This window comes from Podarcis filfolensis (genome assembly GCF_964270895.1).
Source record: "Podarcis filfolensis genome assembly, chromosome: 14".
Classification (NCBI taxonomy): domain Eukaryota; kingdom Metazoa; phylum Chordata; class Lepidosauria; order Squamata; family Lacertidae; genus Podarcis; species Podarcis filfolensis.
In genome coordinates, this window is record NC_139616.1 from 45,718,515 (window position 1) to 45,736,705 (window position 18,191).

Consider the following 18,191-nt stretch of genomic DNA (forward strand, 5'->3'; position numbering starts at 1 on the left):
TGTCAAAGGCTGCTGACAAATCTAAAAGGATCAGCAGTCCTGACCCGCCTCGATCCAGTTGTCTACGGAGATCATCTGTTAGGGCAACCAGAGCCGTCTCCGTCCCAAAACCAGGACGGAAACCGGACTGAAATGGATCTAATGCCAGTGTTTCCTCCAGAAACCTACCAAGCTGTTCAGCAACCGCTCTCTCAATTACCTTACCCAGGTATGGAAGATTTGAAACTGGGCGGTAATTGGATAGGTCTAAGGGATCTGATGAAGTTTTCTTTAAGAGTGGACACACCACTGCTTCCTTCAGTTCCCCTGGGAATGTCCCCGTGTCAAGGGACAAATTGATAATTTCAACCAGGGGGGTCCGTGCAACATCTGGACACTATTATTATTATTATTATTATTATTATTATTATTATTATTATTATTATTATTATTGCTGCTGCTGCTGCTGCTTTGCAACCGTTGCAATGAATAACACTACGCCAGGAGTGGGCAAACTCTGGCCCTCCAGATGTTTGGGACTACAATTCCCATCATCCCTAGCTAACAGGACCTGTGGTCAGGGATGATGGGAATTGTAGTCCCAAACATCTGGAGGGCCGGAGTTTGCCTATGCCTGCTCCACGCTGTACTAATAGCGCTATTTCATTCATAGCGCATCATCATCGCCTTGTGACCAAGAGCGGAGTCCCCCCTCCTAAGCGGTTTCCGATTCAGCAACCCAACGTTCTAGGGCAGCCTCGGCCCCGCCCCTTCGCGTTCCGAAAAGGAGGCGCGGAACGAAGATTGGCCCACGCGCCGCGCCGTCCGCCGTTGCTAAGGAGGGCCAGAGACGCGGCCTTTAGCAACGGGCCCTCTCCCGGCGCCTGCGAGGCCCCGATGGCGGCCGCCGCTAGCCCCACCGTCTTCCTTCTCATGGTCAATGGGCAGATCGAGAGCGCGCAGGTGAGCCGGGGGCGTGCAGGGGCTGCTTTTGTCCCGCTGGGGAAACGGGGGGCCGGGCTAGAGAGGGAAAACGCGTTCTTTGTCTGCATCACCCCTCCAGGCCGTCGCCGTGGTATCTCCCGCCTGTTCTGTACCCCCAGGCCATGGGCGGAACCAAATCGGAAAGAGGGGGTGCGACCTTTCTTTACTCCCGCGCCCCGTTTTCCACTCACCCTGCTGTTGTGCCTTTCACAGAAAGAGAGAGCCTGGCTGTGTTTTCTCCCCGGGCTTCCATCTCCCTATTGCAAGCAGCGCAACAGGCAGAAACCCAACAGGTGCAGCTGCTCTTAGAAACCGGGTTGGGGTGGGGTATTGCATTGGGTTTTCACCACCTATGCCTGTAATTAGAAATGCCTGCTTCTCTTGCTTCTGTGCATCAGTTAGCTGCGGGGCAGCCACAAATCCCACAGGTGCAGCAATAGGCGGACGTTGTCATCCTTGCATATAGCCTATAGGTATAAATGGCACTTGCGTGAAACCCTCTCATGGCAAAATATCAGAGCGGTGAACAGCAAGGAAAGCTTGACTGCTTGGATTTGTGCCTTAGAGTGCAGATGTGAAAGGGTGAAGAACCTTTCATGGGATTTTGAGGTGTCAGCAGGTATGTCTGTAGGTTTCCCCCAGCATCCTTAAGCTGGAGCTGGTTTTCCATTTAAAGAGTGCTGGTAGCAGAGTAAGAAATGAAGATAAGCTGCTGTGTTGCTTTGCCTGGCCTGAGGAAAAGTGAGAAAAAGCTTCCCAATCATTGCACTTTGTGGCGAAAGCTGCTGCTGCTGCAGCTCTTCAATGCAAGGGAGCACTGGCACAGCGCTGCATTCAGCAAACCCCTGCACATCAGGATGTGTATAGGGAGCTGTATGGAAAGATGCAAAGAACTTTTTTTTCATTTTCAGTTCCCGGAGTTTGACGACCTCTACTGCAAGTACTGCTTCGTGTACGGTTACGACTGGGCCCCTACTTCGGTAAGTCTTTCTCCAGTCATCTTGCTCCTTCCTTAACCACAAGCCCAGCGGTTTTTCTGGACCGCTTGCAATCGAATCCATCCATTTCGCTTTGCTGTGCTTTGAAAAAGAATCAGCATCTGCAACAGTGAAACAGAATATCCGTTATCAGGGTCTACCTTTGATTGCCAAATTCAAGAGGCAGCAGACAGGTTCAGGTCCTTGTAATTTTCCCAGAGGCCTCCGGCTGCTCGATTTGGGAAGAAGGATGCTAGACCAAATAGATATACAGTCGTACCTTGTTTTGCGACCGGGATCTGTTCCAGAGCCCCGGACGCTAGACGAAAAGGACACACGACAAAGAGCCGTTCTGCGCACATGCACGGAGCAGTTTGCGCTTCTGCGCATGTGCAAGCAGCAAACCCAGAAGTAACCCGTTCCAGACTTCCAGGTTTGCCGCAGACGTTTGACGAAATGGACGCTTGACGAGGTGGACTCAAAACGAGGTACCACTGTAATCCAAAACAAGTGCCTTGCTACACCTGTTGAATACCAGAATCTCCCCTGCCTCCCCCCCCCCCCCAAGCACCTCATTTCCCTAGCTCAGGGACTGGGTAGAACCTCTGGTTTCTGAACTCTGATCATGTCCCTTCTTCACCTGGATGGTGTTGTGGTCATTTCTGTTTTCTATCAATCACATGCTGTTTTTGTGAACCTATTCTGTTTTTCTGGAAGACCTGTGGTTGTGTCCCTCTGATTCCAAAGATCTCCTTCCAAAATCAGAATGGAAATATTATGTAAAAATAAAAAGGTCTGATTCCACCCTCCCTTTTCCTTACAGGGTTTGGAAGAAGGAATCTCACAGATCACTTCTAAAAACAGAGTCGCCCCGCAAGACCTGGTGTGGAATTTCCCCATTGACATCACCTTCAAGAGCACAAATCCCTTTGGCTGTAAGTAAAGTGAAGCAAGAGGGTCTTAGAGCTCGAAAACCACCAACAGGAAAAGGGTGGCTTGAGGTGCTCTGGCCCATCTCCCAAGTTTGGTGCATGCATGTTAAAAGAGAGATTTGGAATGCAACAGGTATGGAAGGTTCTAGTAGCCCTTAGCGAGGCTTCGGGTTTCTGATAGGAAAGACAGAATGGATGGATCAGGCCTTTCGATCCCTTCTGCTTAATAAAATGGGAAGGGAAGCAGGTGTTTTCTGTCCTGAAAAAGATCTCAGAATTCTGCAGTGAGGCAACCAAAATTCTTCACCAAACAAAGCTGAATTCGGTGCTTGCTACGAACGCTGAAAACTTAGCGCCTTTTAACACTTAACAAATACAGTCGTAACCTGGGTTGAATACGCTTCAGGTTGAGTGTTTTCGGGTTGCGCTCCGCGGCGACCCAGAAGTAATGGAAGGCGTTACTTCCGGGTTTCGCCACTCATGCATGCGCAGACGCTCAAAATGACATCACACGCATGCGCAGAAGCGGCGAATCGTGACCCGTGCAGACGCGGGTTGCGTTCACTTCAGGATGCGAACGGGGCTCCGGAACGGATCCTGTTTGCATCCAGAGGTACCACTGTAGCTGGGTTACTTATTCTGCTTTTACTAGTTACAGAGAAGGGCAAAGAGGGACTGCAGAGGAGAGTCCTGCTTATAGGTACATTTTGGGCGTCCTTTGCTCTCCATCAAGACTGGCAAGAACTGAATCCGCTGAGGGAGGAACCTTCCAGCAATGCTGGGGGTTGGACTAGACGACCTTTGGGGAACCCCTTCCAACTCCACGATTCTGTGATTCCACCAGCTATGCTTCTTTTCAGCCATGCCTGTTAAGAAGGCCTGAGACCAAACACACTTGGCAAAGACGCCTCGCCTCAAATTTGGGGCCTTACGCCTGTCACAACTTCAGAAATAATACAAAACAAAACGGGCCAGCCGGTCGCTTTGTGTCACTGAGCTACTTTGCCCTGGGGGCAGAAGGAGGGTGGGGAGACACCTGGCCACCTGTTTACCCAGCGGGAATTATTAGTCGCTGAAGCCAAGTGATACAACTTCAGAGCTGCTCTCCCACCAAACTTCATCCACACACCTGCAGCTGGTGCAGAAAACATGGTGGGATGCTGGTAATAGCCAGCAAGATGGGAAGAGGACCAAATCCATCACAGCACCCTTAGGTTGATGAACCTTTTCTTTTCTCTCAAGGGCCTCAGATAGTCATAAGCGTGTACGGCCCTGATCTTTTTGGGAATGACGTGGTCCGAGGCTATGGAGCTGTTCACATTCCTTTCACCCCGGGGAGGTGAGTTCATAATCACACTCCTTGACTCAATTTGAACATGGTTGCCTTGAGCTGTTGCACTCTTCTTCTTTTAAAAAATACAGTTTTATTGGTTTCCAATATATAACAATTACAAAAGAGAGAGGAAAAGATGCAATAATAATAATAATAATAATAATAATAATTTTATTTATATCCCGCCCTCCCCAGCCGAAGCCAGGCTCAGAGTGGCTAACATCAAATGTATAATACATTAACATAAAATCAGACAATCAATTAAAATACATCCTCAAATCAGATCAGGATCAGAATAAAATCCAATCGGAAGGCAACCCGCAGATTAGGCTTGGGGACCTTAAATGTTCACCAGGCCCAACTGTTTGTGCTGAACTTATATGGGCCTGTGAGAAAAATTGGGAGGCCACTTTCATGCAAGTTCTTATGAAAGGGGAGAGGGAGTCAGACTGAACCCCGACCAAAGGCCTGGCAGAACAGCTCCGTCTTGCAGGCCCTGCGGAAAGATGTCAAATCCCGCAGGGCCCTAGTCTCTTGTGACAGCGTTCCACCAGATTGGAGCCAAATATATTCTTGCAGTCTTGAAAACCAGCGTCCAGAGTATGAGACGGACGCTACCGCTGGGTTATGGGAAGTCGGCCAAAGAGGAGCTGATCTCTCAGCAGAGCCATTGTGGGTGGGTCACTGAGATGACATAACCATTATTTCCTTAAAGAATAGGTCCCAGTCCCTTGCTCACTGGGTCACTGCAACGTTATTTCATCCTTGTTCATTACTGACTCCACAAAACATCAAATCCTTTTTCTTTCTCCCAAGGGGTACGTGAGGTTTTTTGGCTTTGATGGGGCATGGAAAGCCCTGACTTTCTTAATCTTTCTTTTCTGGATCTTTTCTAATTGGTTGAGCTACCAGATTTGGATATCCTAAATTCTGTTTCAGGCACAGGAGGACCATCCCAATGTTCGTTCCTGAATCGACATCCAAGCTGCAGAAGTTTACAAGGTACTGAAAAATGCGTACGATGTGGGTGAATATTTACTGGGAAGTGTTTTTTTTATACATGTCTTAGAAGCACTGGTCTCCAGTGGTCATCATCTCAATTTACTTGGTTCACTTCTCCACACTGCTGTCCCTTTGGCTGCTGGGGTAGCAATATGACCTCCCTGCCACCAATTAGACGGCTTGCAAATGTAACAGCTTGATTGCACATAGGTGCCCTTTTTGTGCAAATCATCTATTTAATATTTAGGGAGCAAGCCACGCAAACGAGGGCCCCATGCAATTTGATATTTGAACCAAACAGTTATACAAACTGGCCCCTGGCACAGCCTGCCAGCGGCTTGAAGCTTCTCCCTAACCACACTTGCATGCACACAACTGCTAACACTTTCCTCGCTGCGTGTTGGTGGGAGGGGCTCGATCCCCATACACTGTAAACAGCACACTGTTGGCCTGGGCTGGGGACGAGGCACAGGGGGGAGTTCAAACTGTTGGCCAGCTGTGGCAAAGGCAAACTCAACAGGAGCCTAGTAAGGGTCATTGTTTAATGGCAGGGTTCTGGCTTTGCAAACTCAATCCTTGGCATCTCCAGGTAACACTGGGGAAATTTCCCCATCTGAAACAGTGGAGAGCTGCTGCCACTCATCAGGGTGGATTTGATTCAAGTCAATTTGATTTCAGTCACTAGCCTGTAAGACTTGATTTAAATCATTATTTTTTAACGGAAAGAGTCATTCTTGCTGGTATAGTAATATTTCCAACCAGAGGAAGGTTTGATTTTTGGAATAATAAATTCTCAGCTCAGTTTTTACAGCTATATAAAAAAGTTACTGATTTGGTTATACTATTAGAAATACATAGATCATTATGAAATTATTGTGAGGTTTAATAAGTTAACTGTTTATATTTGGACAACTTTTCTGCCGCACTTTATTGGAAGGAGAAAAATAATCATTTCCTTAATAACAATTTAAACAGTTTATTTAACTAAAACAGTAACATTATAGCATATGTATCCATGTTTGTTAACTGATGTGGTTAAACAATTTAAGTGAGTTTTAGCACACATGAAAAACTTAAAACAAATCCTTATTTCCTGATAAATAGCCTGTGGACTATAATGTAACTTAAATAGAAAACTATCTTTAGAAAGATATTTTTCCCCAAAAGCATTTTATTTTTGAAATCCAAGTTAAATTTAAAAAACCCGATTTTTTTTATTTGATTTTTTAAAAAAAGATCATTGGTTTTTATCCACTCACTGTAGACTAGGGATGGAGAACATGTAACCCTCTAGGCAATGTGGCTGGGGAAACCCAGCCAGATGGGCAGGGTATAAATAATAAATTATTATTATTATTATTATTATTATTATTATTATTATTATTATTATTATTAATGTTAGACTGCAGCTCCCGTCAGCCCTGGCCTGCAAGGCCAGTGGTCAGCGATGAGAAGAGCTGTGCTCTAACCACTTCCAGAGAGTCAGTTTCTCCACCCCTTGTTTAAAGCACCTTGCTGTGTGGTTTCCAACAAAGTCTGGGAGCATTTGTGGCTGGTTGAACTTGTAGGAGAGATTCTGGGATTGTGAGATTTGGGGCCACAGTAACATTTGACAGGTTTAGGTTACGGGGGGATTCGGATCGAGTGGAACTGTGAGGCTGCCTTGATGACCCGGGACCTTTCTCTTTCTCCCAGCTGGCTTATGGGAAGACGCCCAGAGTTCACGGACCCCAAGGTCGTAGCGCAGGGAGAAGGCCGAGAAGGCAAGTGCTTGGGGAGGGAAACCCCCTTGGATGGGATGAACGTTATCTGCAGGCCCGGCCCTGCGGAGGTGGAATCACAGGCAGAGCCTGGCCCCTAAAAAGCAGGGGCAAAGACTGAGCTTGAAACGTTGACCCAATTCAGAATGCGCTCATGTTCAGGGCTGCTCCTCCTCCTGCAGAAGATGTTGGCACCGGATAATTCTTGTGGCATTGGGGGAGAAGAGTCCCAAGTGGGAGGTGTTCCGTGGTGGAGGTACAGAAGACAGCATCTGGTTTGGTTTATAAATATACCCTGAAGCTGGAAGGGCGTTAGGGAGGGAGGGGATTGGGAGGGGAACTGCAACTAAGGGAGAAATATGCAGGGGGGGGGCAAGATGAACCTTGAGATCCCTTCCAACTCTACCATTCTGTGATTCCAAAGCAGGCTGTGTTATATCTGCAAATAAATATGCATTGCCAAGGGAAGACGTCCAGTGTTAGTAGGGGGGCGATGAATGTGCAGCACTTACTCTCCCCCCATTGAATTTTCAAGTGCAGTTGCATTCAGAAAATCAGACATCGAACCACCACCCTTTGATCTTAATGACCTTTTTATGGCCTCGGCCACGTAGACCTGAAGGAGCGTCTCCACCCCCATCATTCAGCCCAGACACTTGAGGTCCAGCTCCAAGGGCCTTCTGGCGGTTCCCTCATTGTGAGAAGCGAGGTTACAGGGAACCAGGCAGAGGGCCTTCTCGGTGGTGGCACCTGCCCTGTGGAACGCCCTTCCACCAGATGTCAAGGAAATAAACAACTATCTGACTTTTAGAAGACATCTGAAGGCAGCCCTGTTTAGGGAATTTTTTAATGTTTTATCGTGTTTTTAATATTCTGTTGGGAGCTACCCAGATTGGCTGGGGAGGCCTGGCCAGATGGGCGGGGTACAAGTAATAAATTATTTTTATTTTATTTTAAGAGTGAAATAAACTCCTGCTGGTTTTCATTTCATTCTACTTGGTCTTCTTCCAGTGACCCGGGTGCGCTCGCAAGGCTTCGTTACACTCTCCTTCAACGTGGTGACCAAGGACATGAAGAAGCTGGGCTACGACGTGAGCCCTGCCAGTGCGTCCAACCCCTCGTTCACGTCGGTGGCGGGCGGCATTCAAAACTACTGAACACCAGGTGTTTGCCGGCCTGCTTTGAAAGCCTGTAGGGCTACCTGCCCCCCTGGCAAAGGTAGTGTCACTCCAGATGCCAGCTCAGGCCTGTTGTAGTTGTCATGGGATTAACAAATGTGTCCCGAAGACCGTTTCAAATGTTCTGTTACCAAGGTGCTAGGGCAGGGGTGCTGAGCTTACAACCCATAGCCTGTGTCTGAACCCCATCCCCTGCCCCACCAAAGCAATTCTGGGTACACCCCAAATACCAGTTTTGCCCGCAGTGACGAAATCAGCAGCAAGTAACATGGCATCCCTAGACAGGGCAGAGAGGCCAGCATTGTGCCAAGTCCACCCTCTTCATATGAACTGCCGAGCAGACTGAATTTTCCTTCGCTCTACCCAGCGCAGCAGGGATAGTGGGCATGGTTGCCTCCAGGTGACTGCATCTCCCATCATCCCCGGCCTTCTGGCCAAGCCTGATGGGAGTTGGAGTTCCAACATCCGTAGAGCACTGACAAAGGGCCATTCTACCGAAAGGAATGCGGCAGGATTCTGGAGGGCACCAGGCCATGGCAGATGGCTCATATATGGCTGGCCGTGTAAGGAAGGGTTCCATGTATGTAGAAATGTAGTGCAGCAGGGAGCAAGCTGGCAGGCTTTTTATTTTAGCAGCACAACACTTGAAAGGATTACCTGCAGATTAAAATCGTGGGTCCTTTTTTTACACCTAACAAGCCTACACAGTAGGAGGGTTGGCTTCAGTGTCAAGCCACTCACTTTCTCACTTCTGCTTTGAGGGGTCGGTTGTCCCATTATGGCCAAGACAGAAAGCATAGCATGCAGGAAGGGCTTACAAACTTGCCTGCTCTGTGCCAGCTACACTTAAGCCATTTGCAAGTGTTCCTCTGCCCAGCTTGCTAGCAGTTGCAAGGGGCAACTCTTTTCTTCAGGGGAACGTTCCTGTATATCCCAAAGCATGTTGTGGCAGAAGCAGTCCTAATGCCCTAATGCTCCAACCTCCCCAAGTTAATCCCTTGCATTTTGCACACATGTTACTCATCCTTAAGCATTCACTTGTTTAGGACGAGGTTTGTAACTCTTGGAAAGTTGGAGGTAAGAGAGATTCTGCTCTTCTTGCTCTCTGACCGCCCCTTCTGACACCTGATTTATCCCATTTCATCAGTATTGCAGAACTGGTTTAAATTAGTCCTGCAGGGAGGCCCACTGCTGCTGTCCAGCAAACAAGTGGGTTTAATGGCCAGCATGAATGAGAACTGCAGCAAAGAGGAAGGAAATCAAGTATAAGGGATAGTTTGAATACTACTTGAAACTGGTTTCCTGCAGTATGGGAACTGATATTTTAAAAATAATGCCAACACTTATTTACGAAAGCAATAGCATTCACTATTAAACAGATGAGCTTATTTAGAATTTCCTACACCAAAATTGGTGCTTTGTAAATTCCCACCAACTTTCCCAGTGTACTTTGGAAGGATCTAGAGAGAACCCTTGCACTTACACTATTTTGTACAGTTTCTTTTTAAATAAAGGATTTCCACGTTTGTGGGGGCAGCAGTCTTCTTTGTAGTAATATTGTTTGCAAGGTTTTTTTAAAAATGTGATGGGGAAAAGAGAGTCTTCTTATCAAATCGCTCTGGGTATGTCCATACATGAATGCACAGAGCATTTGCCTTTATTCCTATGTATCAAGAGCACGAAACAGTGATCCTTGGGACTTAATGGTCCAAAAGAAGAGATGGTGGTTTGGTTAGGGCGAAACAAACCACAGTCTGGAGGCAAGGTTTGTTCTCAGCTTACCAGTCATGGTTTGTTTAGAGCAGGGTTTCCCAAGCTTGGGTCTCCAGCTGGTTTTGGACTACAACTCCCATCATTCCTAGCTAGCAGTACCACTGGTCAGGGATGATGGGAATTGTAGTCCAAAAACAACTGGAGACCCAAGTCTGGGAAACCCTGGTTTAGAGCAAAAGAAACCACTATCCCCTGTTCAGCGATAACACCAAGCCAAGGAACATGGTGCTTGCTTCCGCTCCCTAGGGGAGAGGAGCAAAACTGGTGTGCTTTTCACTTCCATAGTAAACAGTTAACCACAGCTTACGATGGCATGCAAATAAATACACCCAGAAAACCCTCGTCAAAGGGAAAAATGAGATAACACCTGGCAAAGTTTTGCAGAGATTTCAAATGGTGGCAAAATTCAGCAAGCGTAATTGCAACTGGAGCAGAAAAGAGAAGAAGCTAAATTGGTGGCTCTCGGTGCCCTTGCAAAAATAAATACGGTAATTTTGGCCTTGTTAAGGTTTTCCAGTAGGGGGAGCCAGAGCTCTGTGGGAAAACCAAACAGTAGACAGATAAACTATGCAACATTTGCAGTCGTTCGCCAATTTGAGGTTGCAAGTGTAGCGCAACGAAATCGCGAGACCGTGTGGCATTTGCTACGTACAAATTCCCTCCCTCCAAAGGGAAGTGGCACATAGTATCAAAGCGGTGAGGACAGGCATTCGCTTATAATGGAGCATCAAAGAGCTGGAGCAGATACTGTTCCCGCCGCCACCAAATCAGCTCTGCGCTCATGGAATCATATTGGATGCATGCAAAAGATGGCAGCACATTAGTGCTGTTTCATGGTGCAACCTCCTGCAGCCACAGCAGCTTTGGCGCCTATACGCTGAGGGCGGGGGTCCTTTCGAAAGCTGACGTAGTGAGGCCGTACTGCAAGGAATGAGCCAGGCAAGGTCCTAGGCCACTGCCTGCCGCCCCCAAATCATTTCAGTCATTTTGGAGATTGCTGCTGCTTTTTGCAATAGTGGCTGTTGACGGGGTGAGGGTTGGGTGGGGAGCAGGAATAGAAGCTCTTGAGCGACTCCCCGTTTCCCAGTTCTTTGAGTACTTGCACAGAGGCTCCCAAAGCACCCTAAAGTCACAAGGACGTGGGATGGAAAAGGCAAGGAGTTTGTACTACCCATCACTGCTTTATGAACAGCAGAATTGAGCAGGGCACTCAGGAGGTCCAGGTAGCACTGTGTATTCTTTGGAACAAATATGGAATTGTAGGCAGCTTTCTGCTGTGCAGCGGATAAGAAAGGACCCCAGGGAGAGAGAGAAAAGCAGGATGGAAAAGAAAGCATATCAGAGACTGGCCAGCTCTAAGCTGGGCGCTTTCACAGGCTGGGGCCAAAAATCGGAACCAGCTGAGACTCCCTTCCCTGTGGATATAACAGAGCAGAAATCAGGCTGTCCCACACAAGGAGAACATTACTACACCAAATAGAGATTTAAAAAATAATAATCTGCAAAACATTTGTACAGGCTTGAAAAGGGTACGAGCGAAAAGACTTTCAACAGAGAAACTTCTTATACATTTTATTTTCAAGTCAAAGCCAAAAGCAGAAATCTCTTAAGCCCGAGCGCAGAGGGTCTTCTGTGAAGGGAGATCTGGGCTGTTTGCCCAGATTTTTATCCACGTTAACCAGACACCGATTGTCTTTGCATGCACATAACTTCCTGTTCTCGTATCTGGTGGCAGCTTATCATGTTGACCTTTTCAGGAAACTCCAGCTGGCTGTTCTGGGCTGCTTGCCAAGTTAGTGATGGAGAGGAGAATCACCGCAGATTTTAACACACCAAAGTGAATAATATTAAGGTTATTTTGCATTCCCTGAAACTGCAAAAGCCCCAAGCAATTACATTCTCTGTCCAGATGAACTGTTACGAATTAGGTGCCAGGGAAGAGTCCGACACCAGGTCCGCCCGGGCTTCTAACAAAAACCTAGATTCAGCAGCAAGGGGATGAAATACACACCCAATTTTTAAAAGCACGCATACAGTTTGGAAGTAGCAAATGGAAGGGGGAGAATCAGATTTGGGCAAAGGCACTGAGCAATACATCATATTTCTGTTTGACTATAAAACCCAGAAGTGTATACAACCGCTTTTCAGGAAATCAAAGCAACTTTGATAGTTTCAATTTTGATAAGTTTGATAAGTTTGTGGAATGCTCTCCCCAGGTTCGCCTGGTGCCTTCATTATACACCTTTAGACACCAGGCAAAAACATTCCTCTTTAACCAGGTCTTTGGCTGATGTCCAATGCACTGTTTAAATGCGTTGGGGAGGGGGGATTGCTTGGGGGTTTTTAAATTTTATTGTGTATTTTGTGATTTTATGTTGCAACCGCTCTGAGTGAGACCTGCGAGTATAGGGTGGTATGCAAATTTTATAAATAATAATATTTTTTTAAAAAAACAGAACCACGTCCACAAAATGAAAAGGCAGCTAAGAGTAGAATCCTCAAAGGGTTTGCTAAACAACTATCTTAGGGCTGGTACATTGCTTGACAACTGCTGCTTCTGACGGACAGCTTGTCTGTGCCGATGATACCATTCAGCTGAAACAACCTCCATCAGCCTGGCACGACAACTTCTGTCAGGTGAGAGTTGTAATTCAAAGGATCTGGAGGACATCAGGTGTGGGGAAGGTTAAAAGAGAACTTCTCCTCTCCCACAGAACATTGTGGGCATGTTCAACTGTGAGACATCAAGGCTTGAGTGGGCAGGTGAGTTATGTACCTGGGTGAGCCAGCCCAAAAGCAGAGGAGGAAAAGAACCAGAAAGTCACCACCCAAGGTCTTTCTCCCTAATCCGGTCGGTGTGTGGCAAATTGATGTCTGGACCAGGCTTATGAAATGGGAACACACACAAAAATGCCTTATACAGTGGTGCCTTGGTTCTCAAACACCTTGGTTCTCAAACGCTGAAAAACCAGAAGTAAGTGTTCCGGTTTTCGAACGTTTTTCGGAAGCCAAACGTCCGATACGGCTGTCGGCTATTGTTTCTGGGGCGCCTGCACCAATCAGAAGCTGCGCCTTTGTTTTCGAACAAACAGACTTCCAGAACGGACTAAGTTTGGCACTTTTCTTTTTGCTATTTATTTTGCGTTTTTGTTTTTTGTTTTGGTTAATTTGTTTTTGTGACGGTGTGAAACCCAGTTCAACAGCTGACTTATTGACTGCGTGACTGCAGAAATGGATAAAAGCCCCTCATGCAAACAATGACACATCAGTGCAGGTAAGAAAAAAAATAATTTTAATTTTTATCATCTACAATACATGCAGACCACAGTGCATAAGGTGCATAGGAGATAAGGTAAAAGGTAAAGGTAAAAGACCCCTGGATGGTTAAGTCCAGTCAAAGGCAACTATGGGGTTGCTGTGCTCATCTTGCTTTCAGGCCGAGGGAGCCGGTGTTTGTCCACAGCCAGCTTTCCGGGTCATGTGGCCAGCATGACTAAACCGCTTCTGGCGCAACGGAACATCGTGACAGAAACCAGAGCGCACGGAAGTGCTGTTTACCTTCCCGCCACAGTGGTACCTATTTATCTACTTACACTGGCATGCTTTCAAACTGCTAGGTTGGCAGGAACTGGGACAGAGCAATGGGAGCTCACCCCATCACAGGGATTAGAACTGCTGACCTTCTGATGGGGAAGTCCAAGAGGCTCAGTGGTTTAGACCACAGTGCCACCCGCATCCCAGCATAGGAGATAAGGCAGCCTCAAAGTATGGTAACTTGGTCCTGCACTTTGTAGGACCTTATAGGTTAGTACCAAAATTCTGGACTTGACCTGGTAGCATGGATATGCTGGCTCCTGGACATATGAACCAGTCTATTAATCCCTTTCAGTGCAATTAAACAGCTCTTTTGGTGAATAGAATTGGAATCTGCCTCTATTCGCTCTCACTATACTTGCAACGAAGCCAACAAAAAGGTAATTCGCCTGCCTGCCCACCCCCAGCAAAATTCCCGTTACAGTAACTGGGATATTCTGCCTGCCAGGCTTAGATCTGGTACCTGTAACTGCAAAGAGCGAAAGAGAGGCTTCAGCTGCATAAGCATGCTGTTGCAATAAAGAGAGGGCAGGAAACAGGAAAGGCAGAGGGAATTGTCACAAAGGAGAGGAAGAAATTAAAAAGGAATTGCAACAGGAGAATGGGGGGGGGGGCGGAGAGAGAGAAAACTTTCCAAACAAGTTATGTTGAGAACAGGCGACAAAATGTTCCGCTTTAAGAACAGGAAGAGTCAGAACCTGGGGTTTTTTGGGGGGCGGAGGGTGACAGGCAGATTTGCTGCTATGTCAGGCTTGGGAACAGATGGCTTTGATCATCGATTCATTTCAGGAACAAAAAAAGAACCTGATGCAAAATTAATCATTAAGCGGGGGACAGCGCAGCCGCATTCTCCTGGGGACTAGAGATTGCAAGTAACAGCCATCCGGTTCATTTCCCATCCTTCCAGTGCACTCGAGTGGGGATAGGGCACTCAAGGTTGGGTTCAAATCCCCGCTTGGCCATGACGCTCAGTCAGTGGCGTAGCGTGGGGGGTGCAGGGGGGGCCGGCCGCACCGGGCGCAACATCTGGGGGCTAGGGTTAGGGGGCGCAAGTCCACGGGTTAGGGCTGCAAATTACTTGCCTTGCCCCGGGTTCTGACAACCCACGCTACGCCACTGCGCTCAGTGGGTGGCCTCGGTCAAGGCACTTTCATCTCAGTCTACCCTATCCTACCAGGGCTGCCTTGAGGATGAAAGGGGGGTTAGGGGAACACCCACCCAGGTCACTGTGTGCTCCTTGGAAGGCTCCCAAGACAAACACGAAATGTAATTTCAAGTGTTTCCTGAGTTTCTGTCGCCCAGACTCCGGATTGCATCGCTTCCAGACACTGCTACCTCCCACACTGAGCAGGGCATGACTGTGTCAGCGCTCTCAAAAACAGCAGGGATTTCTTCACAGGATGAAAGAGCAGGCCTGGTGGCTCAGAGCCAAAGGCACATCTCGTCCAGGAAAGGGGAGTGATTTGGAGATATAGGTAAAAGGAGGCGTAATGCAGGTATGTGTAAAATAAGGCACAGTGGAGAGAAAGTGGATGGAGTTTTTCTCCTTTTCATTACTAGAACTCAGGGGCATCCATACGAAAGTTGGAAGATTCAAGACAGACCAATTGAAGTGCTTCGTCACGCAGCAGAGTTAAACTGTGGAATTTGCTCTCAACCTTCATACCCTCCAACATTTCTCCAATAAAAATTTTGTTGTTTAGTCGTGTCCGACTCTTCGTGACCCCACAGAACAGAGCACGCCAGGCACTCCTGTATTCCACTGCCTCCCGCAGTTTGGTCAAACTCATGCTGGTAGCTTCGAGAACACTGTCCCACCATCTTGTCCTCTGTCGTCCCCTTCTCCTTGTGCCCTCCATCTTTCCCAGCATCAGGGTCTTTTCCAGGGAGTCTTCTCTTCTCAGGAGGTGGCCAAAGTATTGGAGTCTCAGCTTCAGGATCTGTCCTTCCAGTGAACACTCAGGGCTGATTTCCTTCAGAATAGATAGGTTTGATCTTCTTGCAGTCCATGGGACTCTCAAGAGTCTCCTCCAGCACCAAAATTCAAAAGCATCAGTTCTTCGGCAATCAGCCTTCTTTATGGTCCAGCTCTCACTTTCATACATCACTACTGGGAAAACCATAGCTTTCACTATATGGACCTTTGTTGGCAAAGTGATGTCTCTGCTTTTTAAGATGCTGTCTAGGTTTGTCACTGCTTTTCTCCCAAGAAGCAGGCGTCTTTTAATTTCGTGACTGCTGTCACCATCTGCAGTGATCATGGAGCCCAAGAAAGTAAAATCTCTCACTGCCTCCATTTCTTCCCCTTCTATTTGCCAGGAGGTGATGGGACCAGTGGCCATGATCTTCGGTTTTTTGATGTTGAGCTTCAGACCATATTTTGCACTCTCCTCTTTCACCCTCATTAAAAGGTTCTTTAATTCCTCCTCACTTTCTGCCAATAAAAACAGGGATGTCCTATTCCATGATAATTATATATTTTATTATTTATACCCCACCCATCTGATTGGGTTGCCCCAGTCACTCTAGGCAGCTTCCAACATATATAAAAACATAATAAAACATTAAACATTTTTTTAAAAAAACAAAACTTCCCTATACAGGGCTGCCTTCAGATGCCTTCTAAAGGTTGTATAGTTTTCCCCTTGGCTCGGAGGGCGCATAGCTCCATACCCTCCGATGAAAATAGGGCCACCCTACCATACCCTCCAACATTTCTCTAATGAAAATAGGGACCTCATGAGGAAAAGCAGGACATTCAGGGATCAAATCAGAAACCGGGAAGGCGTCTGTAAATACAGGACTGTCCCTGGAAAATAGGTACCCTTGGAAGGTCTGAAATTTTGGATGGCTTTAAAAGAGGATTTTGACAAATTCACGGCTGCTAAATCTGATACCTTCTCCTGGAGTGTTTCTGCCATGCTAAGGTGTCTCTTTGAACTAGGATACCGTTTTTACTGCGTTGTCACGGGGAATGGACAGTTGAGTAGCAGGGAGCCCAGAGTCCTCTAACGCATGAGGAATCGGCTGCATGCCCCTTTGCCTCCATGCTATTTGACTTTACGCAGTGGCTTCCCACAAGGCGTTGCTGCAGCGAAGAGGCAAAACTGCACCGGTGCTGCAGAGCGACTCCTGCTCCCTTCCTGCGGCATTCTGGCAGGCTGCGATTCTGCTAGGACACAATGCAAAACATCTTTGTGCTGGTCGCACACCACACTTCAGCTTCAAGCAGCAGAATGTTAACAACCACATCGCCTTTTTCGAGGGCTTAAAATGACACAGTGGTTTCACAAAATCTTTGGTCAACTTGACCAGTAAGGCTGTTTTTCGATACTCTTTCTTTCAAAAGCATTAAATTGCTTTATCTGAAGATTGCCAGGGGTGTGGGTGGGTGTAGCCAGGAGAGAAAGAAAGACAAGAAGTGACAGGAAACAGATGTGTGTTTTTTACTCTACACTTCATGTTTATTTAAGAAAAGCATTACCTTGAGCAGGAAACAGTTGGAATATGGATGCTAATATGTTTTATTGATTTATTTTTAATTTTTTAGGAAAACCCCCTTCCTGATGTAAGCATGACCAAATGTGTCAATTTCAATTTCTCTCGTTTTTCTGATATTAACAATGGTCTGCCACGTTTTCTCACCAGGGTGCAATTTTTATAAATCCTGCACAAAAATGTGATTGCGTTTTTGTGCACGCCTCCCTCCATGTAATAATTTTTTTCCCAATTTGCAAATAATTCCCCCTATCGCAATGCATTTTTGTGTGTGTCATTTTTTTTCTTCAAATATAGACATCACAGTGTCCGCTTTCCCCCATAAATGCATTTCTGAACATTTTTCGGTTGTGGAGAACTGCATCAGAAAATTCAGCGAGCGCAAATCTTGAAGGACGGCTGTGTTTCAGTTCGCAAATTGGTTCTGGAAATGTGACGAGCTGTAAACTGGACCAATTTACTCCACCACCTCCCTTTGCCTGTCAGGATGAGCCCCACCCCCTCCCCCACCCCAACCGAAGAAAGCATAGCCGACAAGCAGGAAATACACCAACATTGGGCTGAAACATACTTGGTTCCGCTCCCATTTGCTGTAACATGTTCTGGAGGCTAAGTTCGTAAGTTCTAGAACTCCAAACCACCTGGGTTCTTCATAGCATCTCCAATGTTACTCAAAGAGCTAACTTTTGTTGAGGCCTGTTGGACACAAGGGAGAGATCCAGAATCTCCGGGCTAAGAAAATGAAAAGTCACGGGGCATCCTGGCAAGTAGATCTAGGAGTCTTGGTTGACCACAAACTTGACATGAGCCAACAGTGTGACGCGGCAGCTAAAAAAGCCAATGCAATTCTGGGCTGCATCAATAGGAGTATAGCATCTAGATCAAGGGAAGTAATAGTGCCACTGTATTCTGCTCTGGTCAGACCTCACCTGGAGTACTGTGTCCAGTTCTGGGCACCACAGTTCAAGAAGGACACTGACAAACTGGAACGTGTCCAGAGGAGGGCAACCAAAATGGTCAAAGGCCTGGAAACGATGCCTTATGAGGAACGGATAAGGGAGCTGGGCATGTTTAGCCTGGAGAAGAGGAGGTTAAGGGGTGATATGATGGCCATGTTCAAATATATAAAAGGATGTCACATAGAGGAGGGAGAAAGGTTGTTTTCTGCTGCTCCAGAGAAG

General features: G+C 47.0%; 2 protein-coding genes across 7 annotated transcripts in view; both read left to right on the plus strand.

Annotated features, from left to right (window-relative positions):
• Nucleotides 1-18,191, plus strand: part of SHMT1 (serine hydroxymethyltransferase 1) — a 329,147-nt gene that overhangs the window by 33,732 nt on the left and 277,224 nt on the right. The window lies entirely within an intron of this gene.
• B9D1 (B9 domain containing 1) lies at nucleotides 766-9,684 on the plus strand. Of its 6 annotated transcripts, none has more exons than XR_014541516.1 (8): nucleotides 766-942; nucleotides 1,875-1,943; nucleotides 2,764-2,875; nucleotides 4,115-4,211; nucleotides 5,145-5,207; nucleotides 6,903-6,970; nucleotides 7,979-8,817; nucleotides 8,872-9,684. XR_014541516.1 is itself a non-coding variant. In XM_083585876.1 (7 exons), the coding sequence occupies exons 1-7, from the start codon at nucleotides 877-879 to the stop codon at nucleotides 8,122-8,124; spliced, it is 621 nt and encodes a 206-aa protein (XP_083442002.1). In that variant the 5' UTR covers nucleotides 782-876; the 3' UTR covers nucleotides 8,125-9,684. The 6 variants fall into 6 exon arrangements, 3 of the variants coding, with proteins under 3 accessions (XP_083442002.1, XP_083442003.1, XP_083442004.1); XR_014541517.1 differs by having other exon boundaries at nucleotides 782-942; nucleotides 7,979-9,558; nucleotides 9,590-9,684; XR_014541518.1 differs by lacking the exon at nucleotides 6,903-6,970 and having other exon boundaries at nucleotides 782-942.